General features: G+C 40.0%; 1 protein-coding gene across 1 annotated transcript in view; it reads right to left on the reverse strand.

Annotated features, from left to right (window-relative positions):
- RAB11FIP4 (RAB11 family interacting protein 4) overlaps positions 1–16,994 on the reverse strand; it is a 194,344-nt gene extending 177,350 nt beyond the window's left edge. Inside the window, exon 1 of the mRNA XM_026680774.2 lies at positions 16,723–16,994. Coding sequence (XP_026536559.2) covers positions 16,723–16,875 — 153 coding nt within the window. The 5' untranslated portion in view covers positions 16,876–16,994. The remainder of the gene's footprint in view (positions 1–16,722) is intronic.
- Between the last annotated feature and the right edge of the window lie 724 nt (positions 16,995–17,718).

Raw genomic sequence — 17,718 nt, forward strand, 5'->3', positions numbered from 1 at the left:
TGGCTAGCTGGATGCTGCTTCTCTGCCTGTCCTTTCTTATCTGCCCCAGATGCAAGGAACACAGAGGAGATCCTTGTGGGGGCATCAATAAGCACGTCCAGGAGATGCAATGGATTGTGGGAATGACCTTGGGAGACAGTAGGAAGAGCCACAGATCGTACAACAGTCAGACAAGAGGCAGCTGAGTCCTCAGAAGCAATGAGGATAGTAGGTAAACATCTTGGAAGGGACCTTCCTTAGTTTATTGGACTGTAAAAGTGAGGTGGGGAGAGATGGACTTTCAGACTTGCAAGATTCTTGTCAATGTAACCTTACAATAAAAATAGAACTCGTGCTTCTGGTTGTGCTTCTTGTCTGACTGTTGTAGAAGCTGTGGCTCTTCCTACTGTCTCCCAAGGTCATTCCCACAGTCCATTGCATCTCCTGAACATGCTTATTGATGCTCTCAACTTTGCAAGGTGAACATCAGTCTTAAAGTACCTCTCTCTTCCCTTTCTTTTACTCCCTTTTTTTTCAACATAGACCACCCTGTCCTTGAATGGCTGTGTGGGCTGGACATTAACATTTGAACTACTGTAAGTCCATTTATTTGCTGTACACTAAATAAATAAACTCCCTTGAAAACTAGGGAGGATCCATTATTTCACCATCCTTCCTCTTTCGGACTCAAATTTCATTCATTAGACTGTTGTCTCTAGTTTGTGCCTCTTCTTACTGTCTCTCAAGATCTCTCTCACTTACCAGTAGAGGAGATTACCATGTGTCTTCTCTTTTCTTCAGTTACAGGCTGAACACCAAGGGCCACATTAAATAACTCAAAGGAGCATCTAAGACAGTGAGGGGGATTTAAAACACCTTGGGCTCAAGGTGATGGGTGTTGTAGTCTAGGCTAGCATATGTAAAAAGCACCAGGTCGGGGGAAGCTGCCATCTGGTGCAATTAGGTAAAGCAATTTAGTGTTTAAACATGGAAATCAGCAGTGTTGTCTAACAGACTTTTCTTAAGTATATTAATAATGTTGCAAACATATGCACATTATTGTTTGCATATGCAACTCAGCAGGAGAATAAATGTGAAAGAATAATCAGTTTCAAAGTGGCATATGGGTTGTGCTTGGAACAGTTTATCTTCTTCTATAGTTTTATCTAGTCATTGGGATTGAAACCCATGACCCCAAATCCTCTGGATAGATGTAAACACTTGAAGCAGTATATTATAAGCAAAACTCTAGACTTGCTGAATTGCATGCCATGGCTCAACTATTTTTCAGCATCCTCCCTACCATACACACACCCAAAAAGTTTGAGAAACATTCTGAAGCATTTGGGAACAGAATTCCAGTGCATAAGTATTGTCTGTGATGCAGCCAAATAAATTTTTAAAAACCCTATAAACTACATATGGAATGATGAAATGACAAGGAATAGGAAGCTAGACAGAGTTGTGATTCACAGCTGTTCCAGTAGTCTACCAATGCCTAGCAATTACATTTCTCTTTAAACTGAAGACAAATGAAATCTCATTCATGGATTGTTTCTGGAGCTTGCACATCACAATGACATTATGTTGTTGGGAGTGTAGAGTCCCAGAAGTTTCATCCATGTTAGACAGGTCATAGATGAGCTATAAGATTAAATAAGATTCAGTAGAAAACAAAGTGGCAGCTTATTCCCTAATACCAAATGTTTCCATGGCAAAATACTGTCAAGAATGTTGACAATGATACAGGTGAGAATGTAACCAATAAGCTACTGGGAAACTGTAGAAAACAAGTAATTGTTTACATATGGTGGAAGAAAGGAACATCCAGCTGTTGTATGAAAATTATTGATACGTGGAATGTTGTATGCAAAGGCAAACCTGGTATCATCACAGCAGAAATTTCAAGAGTTAACACTGGTGTTCTAGAAATTAAAGAACTGAAACAGGCAGGATTAGGTCATTTTGCATCAAAGGAACATCAGATCTTCTACACAAGGCAGAAAATCATAGAAGAAATGGCATACCTCTCATTACTAGCAAGAGTGACCAAATCGGTGCCTGAGTATCAGATGATAGGCTCCATTTGAATCCAAGGCAAGGTGAATCAATATTACAATGATTCAAGCCTGTGCTTGAAATAATCCAAAGCTGAACTGTACTGATCAGTGGTGGGATTCAAATTTTTTTACTATCGGTTCTGTCTGCGTGGCTTGGTGGGTGTGGTGTGGCTTGGTGGGCATGGCAGGGGAAGGATACTGCAAAATCCCCATTCCCTCCCCACTCTTGGGGGAAGGTTACTGCAAAATCCCCATTCCCTCCCACCCCACTAAGCTGCTTTCCAGCTGCATTCTCCTGTGCAGGGCAACCAAAGAAGACCCATCCAATCAGCTGGGACTCGGGAGGCAGAGAATAGATGGGGCCAGGGCCAGTCAAAGGTGGCATTTTCCGGTTCTCTGAACTACTGAAAATTTCTGCTACCATTTCTCCAGAACTGGTTAGAACCTCTGATACTGATGCTTATTTTGAATATTTTGTCAACATAATAACAAAAACAACACACAAACTATTGGCAACTTGAATGCTGAAATCAAAAGGACAGTAGCATTTGAAATAACAGGAAAATGGCCTTGTTGTTTGAAACAAAGCAGGAGACAGAGTAATAGAATTTACCACGAAAATTTATAGCAAAAATGAAGCATATAAAATATTATTTTGCAAAAAGCAGAAGAAAATGAAATATCTGCTTCCTGATATGTTAAAAGCAAAAGACAAGTGATGGGGGAAAGTTACCCAACTTAATGTGAGTTCCAAAGAAGAACATGAAGAGAGAAGGAGTTATATTTAAATTAGCGATGCAAAAAAAAAATGAAGATAATACCTTGGAGTGAGAAAGACATTAATTTAGGAAGATCACAAAAAAACAAGGGAAACTACTGTATGCAAATATGGGCATAATAAAAGATAGAGGATGCAAAGATCTCCTGGAGGAAAAAAAAAGATATAAATCAGAGATGGCATGATTATGCAGAAAAACTGCAAAAATATCTCAAAACTAATGGTATATACAGTATGAGGGTTTAATCATTGAACTAGAGCCAAACAATCTGGAAAATGGAGTTAAATGAGCCATAAGCAATATTGCTAAGAACAAACCTGTGATAAATTGATGAAATAGCAACAAAACCATTTAAACTCTTACGAGATGCTGCAGTTAAAGCACTACTTACAACTTGTAAACAAGTATGGGAAAAACAGCAGTAGCTAAGGACTTGAAAATATCAATGTACAGTATATTCCAATACTAAAAAAAGGCAACAATAAACTTATTGGCCAATTGCACTTATCTCTCATGTGAATGCTCAAGGTTTTACAGTCTTCAACAGTAACATGGAGCAGGAACTGCTAAATTTCAAGATGGATTCAGAAAAATAAAAGAATCCATTGACCAGGAATCTAATGTTTCTATTGAAAGTCTTGAGGGAGGAGATGTGCCAATGTCACCATTGCTTCAAGGTCATCGAAAGTTCCTCAGGAAATACCCAAAGTCCCTGAGATGACACCCAATGTCTTTGGAGGACCTCCAAGGGTGATGGATAGATATTTCTGTGCTTCTTTAATCTTATCTGGAGTGTGCCAGCTTGTCTGGGTGGAATGTGCCAGTGTTTCTGGGTGGAGAAGTGGACAATATAGCAAACATATAAATATGAGCATCAAAGTGTGTTCTGGGGTCTTCCTTGTTACAGGAGGCCCATCTTTATTCAGCTGAATAAACCTGTAAAGCTTAAATACCTGGACTCTTTCTTTATACTAACCCACATCTAAAACTGGCAAAACAATCCTGACAGCACAGTGCTAACATCTAGTGAATTCAAGTAATCCTTGGGTTACAACAGCAATTGAGACTGGAATTTCCATCCCTATGTGATACGGTTGTAAAATGCAATGTGATGTGACCACATGGTTTTGCAATGGCAATCCTAGCAGTTTCTGTTGCTGTCATAACATCAGCAACAACATGGGTTGTTAAGTGAGAAAAGGATGGAATCTCAGGTACCGAAAATGAGGGGGTACCTAGATGCCCTGTGGGAGGCTGCCACAAGTGGGTACTAATGAGCACGAGCAAGTTGGCAGAGTGGGTAGGTTGGTGGGGACCATGGGATAAAAATGGGATCTTGTAACACTATAGCAGGGCTTGAGAAGAAAAGAAAGTGGGGTGACATATAGAAGTAACTTAAAACAGTGGTCCTCAACCTTTCTGCTCCACTGACTGGAGGCTGTGGTTTTGTGTGCATAACCTAGATCCTGCGCATGTGCAAATGATCTTCCTGCCTCAGTCTGTCTTATTGGGATCTATAAATGCCGAGGCATGAGCCTAGGGCCAGATCTGGCTATCAGGATTGCCAAACACCCGAATCCCCATCAAATGACTGCAAGGTTGCTACAATGGCCAGACATTCAAGGGCCAATCGTAAGTCCCTTTGTTCAGGGCCATCATAACTTTGAATAATTGCTGAATGAGTTGTATAGGGCTACCTGTTATGGAAAAGGAAGAGGCTCCAAAAATATGTCTACCATTGCTTTTATTATTATAAAGGCTTCCATCTGGATAGATCACAACAAATTATCAACAGATCTTTGGACCTATGCTGGACCAAATCATCAGCCTGTTGTAGAATGTGTATGGTGACCAGGGAGCCACAGTTAGAAAGCAATACAGTGCCAATAAATGGCTCAGAACTGAGTATGAAGTGTTGCAAGATTGTGCACTGTTCTATGTTGTGAAATCTGGACCCTCAGAAAGACTGAACAGTGAACTATGGAGAGAGTTGAACTGTCATTCTGGAACAAGTGTTGAGACTGCAAGAAAAATTCAGTACCAGATGAGGTTGCATGCTGGGAGCATTAATAACGTAGTTTAGACATTTCAACACATAATGAGCAGACAAGGGTCATTCGAAGCCCCCCTGATGCTTGGGAAAACAAAGCAATTGAAAAAGAAATCAACAAAAGACCAGATGGGTAGATACTGTCACGAGATGATAAATATCCAAAGAAGCAGTTATGGGCTGAGAATTTTGGCCAGATAATGCCATTGGGTTATGAATAGTTGGCAACAAATGAAGAGCAACAAAGACGCTCCAGTAATTATTAACTCTTGAAAGTGCCAAACAAAACTGCAATGTATGTACAGCATTCAAAGATCTCCTCTGCTTGATTACAAACCATTTAGTTTCTCCTATCCCAAGATAATTAATTTTGGTAACTATTTTTTATTCATGCAACAATGTCATCCCATTTCAAATTTGTGCTAGAATTCAGTATCTCAAATTCTCTGCTCAGAAAGAATTTTAGTCCTTATTTCTCAGTGCCCATTTGGGGATAGGGATTACATGCTCTAGTTAGCTTTTATCATCTATTCTAAGGTTAAACAAGCTGTTGTTTTCCAATTTTTTAAAATTCCCTTTTGGGCCAGTTCTCACAGTCCCTTGCTCCTGGCTAAACTGGCTTAAATTGATGGGAATAAGAGTTCAAAAACAGAGAAGTCATCAAGCTAATTGGCAGTTTGAAAGGAATTGATCATGATTATATGATTTTATAGAAAGCTAGTTTGGTGTAGTGGTTAAAGCAGAAGGTTAGAAATTGGGAGGTCATGAGTTCTAGTCCTACCTTACACACAAAGTCAGCAGAGTGATCTTGGGCCAGTCACTTGCTCTCAACCCAAGGAAGAAAACAATAGCAAACCACTTCTGGGGGGAAAATCTTGCCAAGAAAACTTAGAATAGAATAGAGCTGGAAAGGACCTTGGAGGTCTTCTAGTCCAGCCCCCTGCTCAAGCAGGAGAACCTATTATAGTTCAGAGAAGTGGCTCTCTAGTTTCTTCTTAAAAACCTCCAATGATAGAGTGCCCACGATTTCTGAAGGCTGGTTAATTGTCCTCACTGTTAGGAAGGTTCTCCTTAATTCCAAAAGAGGTTGCTTCTCTCTTTGGTTAGTTTCCAACCATTGTTTCTTATCCTGCCCTCTGGTTCTTTGGAGAGTAATTTGACGCCCTCTTCTCTGTGGCAGTTCCTCAACTACTGGAACACTGCTATCACGTCACTCCTAATTCTTCTTTAGACTAGCCAAATTGTCCAAGCAGTTTCCAAGAACTGGAAATGATTGAATCAATGTAAAAAAAAAAAAGACTTTATAGATAAAATCCTCCTACATGAAGGAAAATGGAGTTGGGCATTTCTGACTTTTATTGAATTGCAGAGATATGAGCCAAACAGAAAATGGAGCTGGGGGGGGGGGCGGGGGGAACAGGAGTTCTTATCCTTATGTAGGGACATGATTCACACATCCCTTTAAAATCTCCAAGTACAGTAGTATATTCATGCTGTACCTAATATCACAACCTTCCAATTCAAGTTTGGCTCTAAACCTAAAATACGTTGTATAGCACCCATATTATGGAATCTACATCAAGGATACTCTGTTCAAGAAAATGGAATTTGTGCTCTAAAAAAGTGCAGAAGTTAGAGTTTAGAAATTTTCCTGTACTTTAAAAGAAGCTGAGACAAAAATCTGTGGAGGAAACAGTCTACGTATCTCAAGAGGGGGGCTTTAATTACATATGGAACAGAAAATAAGAGAGAGAAGTCTGTTAGTGTAAATTCCTTATTTATAGTCGCATTTCTCTGGTGGGCAATTGTTTCTGCTATGTTGTGTTACCATTCATCGCTTTAATCATCCCCTCTTCCATTTAAATGAAGACACCACCATCACCCCCGTAGTATGAACAAATTGAAATGATACTGAAATAGCAATATTGAAATTATCCAGTTAAGAAGCACCCTATATTCTTTACAAAACATAACATATTATAGTTTAATACCATGCAGCCATTTTGGACACTGCAAACCCTGTAATCAGGGGTGTGATACGACAGGGTTAACTACCGGTTTGGGATTTATGAGCTTCCCTGCAGGCTGTGAGCCACGTCATCATCAGCATGCTGTGTGCAGAGAAGCAGCCTTTGAAACAGCCCTCTTTTCCTGCTTTTTTAACTGCAGCTGTGGCTCATTTGGCAGCTGAAGTTGAAAAATCAGGAAATAAAGATCAGGTAAGAGCCCAGGTGGGCAGGTGGGCAAAAACATCAGCAGACATAGAACCGGTTCTATGTCCGCTGCTCTTCAGAGCTAGCGGTTCTACAGAGGTGGACAGAACCGGTAGAAACCCACCCCTGCCTGTAATCCATGCTGTGGGGGAGCTAATAGGAACTAAAATCCAAACATAAAGTTCTGGATATTATTAATATTTGTAATTATTAATGAGTTAAGAAGTTATGAAAATTAAGGCACAGAAGTGGCTAAGATTTCCAAATCAGACTCCAAAAGTACCTACTGGCTGTTGTCTATAGGAGTTTTAGTCTAGCACACCTGTGGTTGGAGATGGTTGAGCTAAAAATCACCAACCAACATGGAAGTATCTAAATGTATGCAAAGCTTTTGTAGAAGAACAGAGCATAGAGGTTCATGAAAGATTATCTAACTGAATACTGCAGTTAATCATTTCTTTAAAATATTACAGCCAGCCTTCTGGTCTTTTTTACTTGTTCCACCTCTATGCACCATGGTTTGATTCATTTGCTATGGTTACATAACATGTTCGCCCGTGGCTTTTCCTTTTTTAAAGTCTGTGGTTCCACCCCTCCCCCCCCAAAAAAAAGAGAAAGAAGAGATAAAACGTATATGTGTATACCCTAATTTTAACTTTTTTTTATTTGAGCCTGTTTATCTAAGTTGCACTCAAATATTATTTTTTTTGGTTCTGCCCAATGCACTAAACTAAAACTGAACCAAGTTCACACAGTATGTGGTGTAGTTGCATAATATGTATAGTGTATAATATGGGGTGTGTGAATACAAATACTGTAATGTGCTGTTTTTCAACTACAGGTAGTCCTCGATATACAACCACAATTGGGTCCAGAATTTTCATTGCTAAGCAGGGCAGTTGTTTAAGTGAGTTGTGCATCATTATGCTACCCTTTTTGCCATGGTTGTTAAGTGAATCAACAATTAAGTGAATCGTAAGCTTCTTAAGCAAAAACAGCTTTCCCCATTGTCAGAAGCTGGCTGGGAACGTCACAAACGACAGTCACGTAACCCTGGGACACTGCAACTGCCACCTGAATTTTGATCATGTGAATGTGAGGGATGCTATGATGTAAGTGCGAGGACTAATTGTGAGTCGCTTTTTTCAGTGCCATTGTAATTTTGAATGGTCACTACATGACTGGTTGTAAGTCAAGGACTGCCCGCATAAGATTGCCCTTATTGTACTGAGAAATTGAAAACAAAGGGCTAACAGTTTCCATGGGAGAGGTCAAGGAACTTAGATGTAATATTTCAGGTATTCTAACAAAAATAATAAATGCTTGCCACTGTACCAAAAGACTAGAAGATAACCATGCCCTTAGCAGATAATTTTTTTTAAATGATTCCAGATAATTTTCCTCAGTGGACTAAAAACAATAGGTCAGTTGGCTGAGGAATTCTGGGAACTGAAGTCCCAGAATTTGTTATGTGAGTTTTGCCAAATTTTGCGACATTTCTTGCCACGGTTGGTAAGCGAATCACTGAAGTTGTTAAATTAATAACCCAGCCGTTGAGTGAAGCTAGCTTCCCCATTGACTTTGCATGTCAGAAGGCCGCAAAAGTTGATCACGTGACACACACACACCCTCCCGGGACAGTCAGTGCAACCGTCTTAAAATGTGAATCAGTTGCGAAGCATCTGAATTTTGATCACATGACCTTGGGGAGGCTGCAGAGGTTGTAACTGTGAAAAATTGTCAAGTCATTTTATTCAGTACCATTGTACCTTTGAGCGGTCATTAAATGAACTGTTGTACTTCGAGGCCTACCTGTAATTGATCATCAGGGAAGGATGCATTTTTATTATTTCACTCGCTGGAATAATCTTTGCAAGGAAGAAAACATGCTGTATGTTGGATCTTGCCCAGAGTTCTGTTAGAATGTGCTACGCATATTAAATGCTATAATAAATAGAGAAAACGTCCTATGAAATGGAAACAGGATTATTTGTTTCTATTGCGTTGCTGGTAATTGTGGAGCCAGTTTCCAATTTGTGTTACAGACAAAAAACAATCTGTTAATTTTAAAAAATGCATGATTTTCTCACCCCTTCAATTGTGCAGACATTACTCTATTGCAAATATGAGCTTTCTTGCCTAGAAATTGATACAATCTTTAATCCGCTTTAAATTACAAAACACAGATCGCCTGATTGTGAGTCAGCAAGGCAGCATCACGACTGCGTTTAACACAGCTAGAAAGGAGGAAAGATTCCCCCAGCACCAACCACCCTGCTTATTATTGTGGTTAAGTGTGCTGTGTAAAGCTGATGAAGCAGCTCTGAACAATATGCCTTTCCTAGCACCACTGAAGTGTTAATTGTACAGCGCTACCCATTTTGGTGTAGATCGTCTACATAACACGATTCCCAGAGCTTCATGACAATAGAGAAGAGAAAGGAAGCCATCGTGCAATTGTTGGAACAAATGTTCTGAATGTCTCCTAGGCACAACGCAGCCATGAAACCCAACACTATTAGGATAAAATGTGCAGGCAACCATGCAATTTATTTATTTCACGCTCTGTCTTCAAAAAAATACAGCCTTCCAAGAGAGGGAAAGCTCTTCTATGCCAACAGATAACACCAGAATTCAGTACAGTAGATGCTTGGAAACTTATACCCACACTCACACTCACACCCAAACCCCACACCCACATATCATAAAACACAGGTAATCCTCGAATTATGACCACAGTTGAGCCCCAAATTCCTGCTGCTAAGCAAAACAGTTCACTGAGTTTTGCCCCATTTTACAACCTTTCTTGCCACAGTTGTTAAATGAATCGCTGCGATTGTTAAGTTAGTAACACGGTTGTTAAGTAAAGCTGGCTTCCCCACTGACTTTGTTCGAAGGTCAGGACATTGCAGCCGTCACAAATACATGCCAGTTGCCATGTGGCAGAATTTTGATCATTATTGCTGTTGTAAGTGTGAAAAATGGTCATAAGTTATTTTTTTTTTAAGAGAGAGCGAGAACTGTTTCAATAAAAGGCTAAGATCATTACAGGTTGCTGCATTTACCATGGTTGGTGTATTTACAAATTGCTGGAAGAATACAAAGTGCTCTCAAGAAAGAAAGAGGGACTTTGAGGAATATATAACAAAAATTGAAACACCCCAAACCAAGATCACCTATCAGAATATATATGTAAATTGTAATCCAAATATATTACAGAGATGGAAAAATAAAAACTTGCATGGTAAAGTGAATGAAAAACTTCAACTAAACAATCAGAGTTGAACAATGGGAAATGCTATGAGAAAAAAAAATCAGATTTAACAGATAATCAGAGTTGGAAGGGACCTTGTAGGTCATCTAGTAAATCAATAAATTTACTCCAAGTTATAACTTAAGGGCGAAATATATAAAATGTTTTAGAGACTGTATTCTCACAATCCCTTGCTCCTGGCTAAGCTGGCTTAAATTGATGGGGATAAGAGTTCAAAAGACAGAGAAGTCATCAAGCCACTTGGCAGTTTGAAAGGAATTGATCATGATTATACAATTTTATAGAAAGCTAGTTTGGTGTAGTGGTTAAGGCAGAAGGTTAGAAATTGGGAGGCCATGAGTTCTAATCCTACCTTACGCACAAAGTCAGCTGGGTGACCTTGGGCCAGTCCCTTGCTCTCAACCCAAGGAAGAAAACAACTGCAAACCACTTCTGGAAAAAAAAACTTGCCAAGAAAACATAGAATGGAATGGAATGGAATAGAATAGAATAGAAAACAGAGTTGGAAGGGACCTTGGAGGTCTTCTAGTCCAGCCTCCTGCTCAAGCAGGAGAACCTATAATATTTCAGAGAAGTGGCTGTCTAGTTTCTTCTTAAAAACCTCCAATGATAGAGTGCCTATGATTTCTGAAGGCTGGTTAATTGTCCTCACTGTTAGGAAGTTTCTCCTTAATTCCAAAAGAGGTTGCTTCTCTCTTTGGTTAGTTTCCAACCATTGTTTCTTGTCCTGCCCTCTGGTGCTTTGGAGAATAATTGGACCCCCTCTTCTCTGTGGCAGCCCCTCAAATATTGGAATATTGCAATCACATCACTCCTAATTCTTCTTTTCTTTAGACTAGCGAATGATATTAGGAAGGGTCCAGTTACCCTAATTTCTGAGCTGCCATTATCCCATTAAGAAGATTCTTCAGGAATAAAAGTAGCTGCTAAAATCCTAGCATCCACATTTATCAAGGGAATATACAGAATGCAGAGTAGGAACCTTGCTCGGCTTGTTAGTAATTAGGAGATCTGCTTCATTAAAACTGAAAGGGAGGATTGTATTTGAGGAAGCTTCACTATATATCGCTAATAAAACAGGAAAGAGAAAGCCAACATATTTTTGTATTATTTCAAGTGAAAAACCATCAAGGCTGGCCAGTAGCTTTGTTTGATTTAAAGAGTTTAATTCTAGTGACAATTTGTTGAAGGGAAATAATCAAAAAAGGTTGGCAACTTGAGTAGGTGGTACTAGGAATTTCTTAATGATTGTTTAGACTTGCTGATCACTTTAGAATAGAGCCAGAAGGGATCTTGGAGATCTTCTAGTCCATCCCCCTGCTCAAGCAGGAGAACCTATATCATTTCAGATAAGTGACTGCCTGGTCTCATCTTAAAAACCTCCAGGGATGGAGCACCCATGATTTCGGAAGGCAAGCTGTTCCACTGCTTAATTGTCCTCACTATTAGCAAGTTTCTCCTTAATTCCAGGTTGCTTCTCTGTTTGGTTAGTTTCCATCCATTGTTTCTTGTCCTGGTCACAGGTGCTTTGGAGAAATATTTGACTCCTTCTTCTTTGTGGCAGCCCCTCAAATACTGGAATACTGTTAACATGTCACCTCTAATTCTTCTTTTCTTTAGACTAGCCAAACCCAGATTCTGCAGTCGTTCTTCACATGCTTTAGACAGTTACGAAATAGAGGTCGATATATTCCCCTTCATAGGGTAATTATGTCTGATGTGTTTTGGAGCAGGGGTTTCCAACCTTGACAACTTTAAGACTTGTGGACTTCAACTCCCAGAATTCCTCAGTCAGAGCTTTGCCAGCTTTGCTGGCTGAGGAATTCTGGGAGTTGAAGTCCACAAATCTTAAAGTTGCCAAGGTTGGAGACCCCTGTTTTAGAGGAACATGTTGGGAACAGGGGGATTTGTATCAGTTCAGCCATTAGCCTGTTGAGAATATCAAAGAAAAAAGTTGAACCCTAAATAGTTCTTCAATATTTTCTAACAATGTTACACCTAGGATGTGCATAGGGGTTCTTCCTTATGGTTTCATGTGTCTGCTTACAATCACTCATTTATGACCATTCAAAGTTACAACAGCACTGAAAAAAGTGATACTCCTTGCATTTATAACCATTGTAGCATCCCCACATCATCAACATTTGGACACTTGGCAACCAGCCGGGCATAGATTTACAAAAGCTACAGAGTCGTAGGGTTCATGCACATTTCCATTTGTGACTTTCCCAGCTGGTCAATGAGCAAAGTCAATGAGGGAAGCCAGATTCACTTAATGACATGATGCACTTAGCAACAGTGTTGATTTGCTTAACAATCATAGCAAACAAAGATCATAAAATTGAGTGCGACTGATTTAACAACCTCCTTGCTTAACAGCAGAAATTCTGGTCCCTAAGCGTGGTCATAAGTTGAAGACTACTTGTATGCTTTCTTTATAGCCATCTTTGTTAATATTTTAATAACTGTTTATATTGCCAAGTTTTGGCTGATCTGTAATAAATACACAATAAAGCAACAAGAAGTTATTGACCATCAGTTGTTGTTTTGCTTCAATGTGGTATAGTCTTCTATTCTTTTTTTTAAAAAGATATTTAAATAAAATAAACCTTTGTGGATCATTCTGATTAAAAGTGATCTATGCATAAATGATAAAAAAAAATCTTATTGTTCTACATTCCTATCTAATGCTTATTCATTTCATTTTGCTCTATGGATCCCCTCCCCCCCGAAAATGGTAAAAGAGATGTTTTAGCTAACTCTTCCAAATTCCAATTCTATTGGAAGCATTGTGTAAACAGGGCTTAAACAGAAAATAAACAACAAATACAACAGCAGGTTCATAAAACAAACAAACAAAATAATGATAAGAACTTTACTTGTTAAAACTGTAATTCTCCATTTCTGTATTTTTACCAGACCTGATAAAGCATGATCTTCAGGACCAGACTATATAAAAACCAGCATCATATTGCAAAAATATTAAAAGCCATCATGCAGCTTATGATGAAGCAAGCAAGGTAAAACCAGAACTCTCAAAACATTATTAAAGTGACATCACAACATAGGAGATGCTATGACCTCCCTGGGGAACTAATGACAATGTTTTTATTATTTTTAAAGGATGGTCAAAGCGGTTTCACTGTACCTAATAATTCAGTTCAACTAGGATGTAAACTATGATCCACAATAAGGTTTCAGATTTGCTTTACCATCTGATGATTGTAACTGAATGCTCCATTCTTCAAACTACTTACTACAGAAGTCATCCCTCTAGTGATGAGTTCAGTGTTATGACTCAGTCTCACAGCTTTACTCTTTTTCTTTATAGTATATTCATTTCATGTTCTTATAAAGCAATGGGTCTTAATGAAGCTGCTACTCCCAGATCAGATCCTTCAACTAAGCCCATCTTACATCCTCTGTAGACGCACAGCAAGAGACATCTTCAGTTAAACCAATACTGAAACAGCACATAAGCACTCCTTCTGAATCTGCTGTACTCTCTAAGGCTGATTTCTAGGAAGTGAACAGAATTTTAATGCCCGTGAGCAAACAGAGATAATGTCAATGAGACCTTTGTCCACAGATGTTGATATATGAGAGAAAAACACTTAACGAAATGAGTGAAGAGCTGTTGAGATTAAGCAAGAGAAAAAGTAGGTGATAAGAGGACCTACCTACCTACCTTCCTTCTTTTCTTTCTCATAGTCTGCAAAATTGCTTCTTGTTTCTTATTTCAGCAGCTTTTTTAGGGGCGGGGGAAACAATTTTGATTCAAGCACTCTTCACAAGATTTTATGCTAGCATTTAAGAAAAGATTCTCCTTCTTTCATTATTAGGATAGAACTTCTTGCCCCATTATTTTGCAGCATAGTTTGGAGAGTTCTTTTGTTTCTTGGGAAGAAGCCATGTAAACATCAGAAGCTTCAAGGTGCATAAGTTCTTGATGACATAAAGAGCAGCTAAAAGAACAAAAATGTTATTATTTATCAGAAAGACAAAAACTGTGAAATCAGGAGTCCTTTGAGCACTTGGTTAAGATTATGGCTATCAAACCTGCACTGCTAACTTCAAGTAACTCACTGCTAGATAGCTGCAAGCCATTAGTGGTTTCTATATCTCTTGGCATCATCTAATGATCATCCAGATTTTTGTTGCTCTGATCTGATACCCTTAGGAAGAATCCATCAGGCAATGAGACTCCAGCTAAATGCCAGTTCCCTTACTAATGTTACTTTCCAATAACAGTGTTAAAATATAATCCTCTGGCAGATATGCTAATAAATCATCCAGAATTTGGGTTCAAAAATTTGACATTTAGTATTAGTAGGGCTCTGTAGCAGAAGAAATTTGTGTGGAAACCAGATCAAGACAGGTAAGAGGTGCTAAAAAGAAAAATACTCAAAGAAAACATGAAGGAATTTGCCAATAGTACCTCTTCTCAGTATCTCTGAGAATGAATGAAGTATCAAGTCACTGGAGGAAAGGAAATGTCTCTAACTTTGAAAAGAGAGGAAAAAATGACATGAGGAAATCCAGATTAGTTAGTATGACAAGGATAACTATGAATATTCAAGACTAGATCATACAGAGATTTGGTCTAGTGGTTAAAGTACCAACTAGAAAGTGGGAGAGGGTGAGTTCTAGTTATAAAAACCAGCTGCATGACTTTGAGCCAGTTACTCTCTCTCCACCCAACCTATCTCACAGGATTGTTGGTGTGGGGAAAATAGGATATGTTCACCACCTTGAGTTATTTGTAAAAATAACAAAGGCAGTATACAAATAAACAAATAAATAAATAACTCTTGAAAAGAACATCTTGAAAAGTAAGGATTTGTCAGACTAATTATATTTCAAATTTTATGACTTAATAGATTGAAGGAATGCTATGAGCATAATATATCTTGATTTCAGCAGTGTTTGATAAAATGCTATTGCATTATGATGACATTATTAGTTAAATCCGAGCTAGATGGAATATGTGATCTAAAGCTACCTTGAAAACAATACTTAAAAGATTGCTCATCAAGTATTCTTCATCAACTAGAGTACCATGAAGTTTGATTTTGAGCCTAACACTCTTGACATTTTCATTAATAAATTTGAAGAGGTGAGCAGAATTATCTAATTTGCAAATAACACAGAAATGGATGGAAGATAACATTTTATGAAAGACCAAAATGATATTTAAAATGATGCTGACAGGTTAGAGAAATTGACTGAAAACAAAAGAATGAAACTAATAGAGAGAAATGCAAAGCTTTTCCCTTAAGAAGTCAAACGCGCAGGGTAGGATGAGAGGTAATAATTTGATAATTGTACATGTGAAAATGATCTTGGAACTTATCACAAGCTGAATATGAGTCAGCACCATGATGGGGCTGCTAAAACAACAAACAAACTTAGGCTGCATCAGTCCAGGTAATAAAGTCATAATTTCATATTATTCTGCACTTCAAGTACCATATCCACCTCCAAACACCAAAATTGTGAACAAATACCCAAGAGGTGAACTTCTTTCTCTGGATGTGTTCAAGCAGACACTACTCAGATTTAAATTTGGATTCTTGCACTGAGCATGGGGCTGATGACCTAAATAGTCTCCATGATTCTCTGACATTTAGAAAATTAGGACTTGGGGTATCAGGGATACTGCAATTGTTGGGGAGTGGGGGGGCGGGGGGGTTTCCTGAAAAACCAGCCCGTTTATTCCACAGAGCTGTATGCAAGGTCTTTCAACAATCCACAACGCTGGGACACATCTTCTCCTTTTGGGCTTCAGGCACGCCAGCATGGTAGGGAACTTGCCACTAGTTATTTTCTCCTGTAGGTTTCTGCTTCATGAGTGTCCATTGCATGGGGTAGACCGATGCAGTGATGAAATATTTGTGAGGGAGCTGGGTGGCTACCCAAGGGTGACTATCCTACTCCCCAAGCAAGACAGTGCTTATAGTCTAAAGGGGGAATTGGTGAAAGTTAAATTCCACATCCCTCCCCTCAAAAATGGGACGACACAGGCACGACTTTAAGGGGGGGAGAGCTCTCTGCACATGCCCACAAATTTGCACCGGTTTCACATGATTCGGGTAGAAGAACCTATGTCTTATGAGCTTCAGATCAGTCCAATCCAATGTTGGAGGGCTGAGGGAAATAGCGAGGGAGAGGAAAGGGGGCTTTACAAAACGGGCCTCTGGGGCATGGGGATAGCTCAAGGTAGTCCAAATCATGGCTCTCCTCTAAAGAAGAGCAGGAATCCGGCTTCCTCAGCAGGCGGTCGGGAAGGGCCCCTGGCCTTTCGGCGGGCCCCCACTTTCTCGCCCCACCTGGCGACCGTGTCCCGCCCAAGCCACTCCTTCCTTACCTCATCCCCTTGGCCGAACTGCAGCCCGAGGGCTACGAAGTGTTCCACCCGGATAAAGCCGTCAGCGTCTTCGTCACACACATCGAAGACCTCCTTGAGTTTCCGCAGTAACTGCAGGAGACGCGGGGGCTCTTCGGGGCCGCCGGGCTCCATCGCGCCCTTGGGGGATTAGCTGGGAGCCGCGGGCGAGAGGCTCTGCCGCCCCACCGTAGCAGCCATGATCGCGGGCGGGCGTACGACCTGGTGGGTCCTACTCGCTGCTCTCGCCGATGCCTTCAGCCAGAACTGGCAGCGGATGACATCAGCAAAGGGAGGAGAAAGACGCGGAGGATGGGTTGGGGAGGTGGCGGCGGTGCGGGAGAAGGGAACAATGAAGGAGGCAGGGAGAGAAAAGGCAAGAGGTCAGGCGATGGATGGGAGCGGCGGAAGGATGCACATCAAAGGGAAGATGGCATCAGGATGCCGAAAGAGAATGATTGGAGGGGGGGGGGGACGACCACCAGCACACAAAGCTTCCCATCTCAGGCGCTCGCTGACCCTCTGTATGAATTCGGCCAGAAAACAAACATTGCATGGCTGACGATCCAGATTACAGCTTTAAACCTGAGGTATATAAGGAAATGGGAGGAAAAGCACATATAAGGTCACATGCAACGTATTTCTTGTATATGTTTATTTAGATTTCTATCCTTTTTTTTTTTCATATAAAACGCAAGGCAGAGAGCATACCAATGCTCCTTTCCTGCTCATTTCCAACAACAACCCCATGAAGTGAGCTGGGTTAAGAGAGAATAATTGGCCCAAAGTTATGAGGCAAGCTTTCATGCCTAAAGTGGGACTAGAACTCCCAGTCTCCTCGTTTCTAGACCAATCACTATCTTATATGGCTTTTTAAAACACCCTTTTAAAATGTTTAACACCCTTCCAAACAAGAATAGGGAATCATTGGACTACGACTCCCATTGGCCACCATTGTGGTCAGTACTCAGGGATTGG

Source organism: Notechis scutatus, chromosome 2, assembly GCF_049901735.1.
Source record: "Notechis scutatus isolate UNSWTSFEM ecotype Mainland chromosome 2, rNotScu1.2, whole genome shotgun sequence".
Classification (NCBI taxonomy): domain Eukaryota; kingdom Metazoa; phylum Chordata; class Lepidosauria; order Squamata; family Elapidae; genus Notechis; species Notechis scutatus.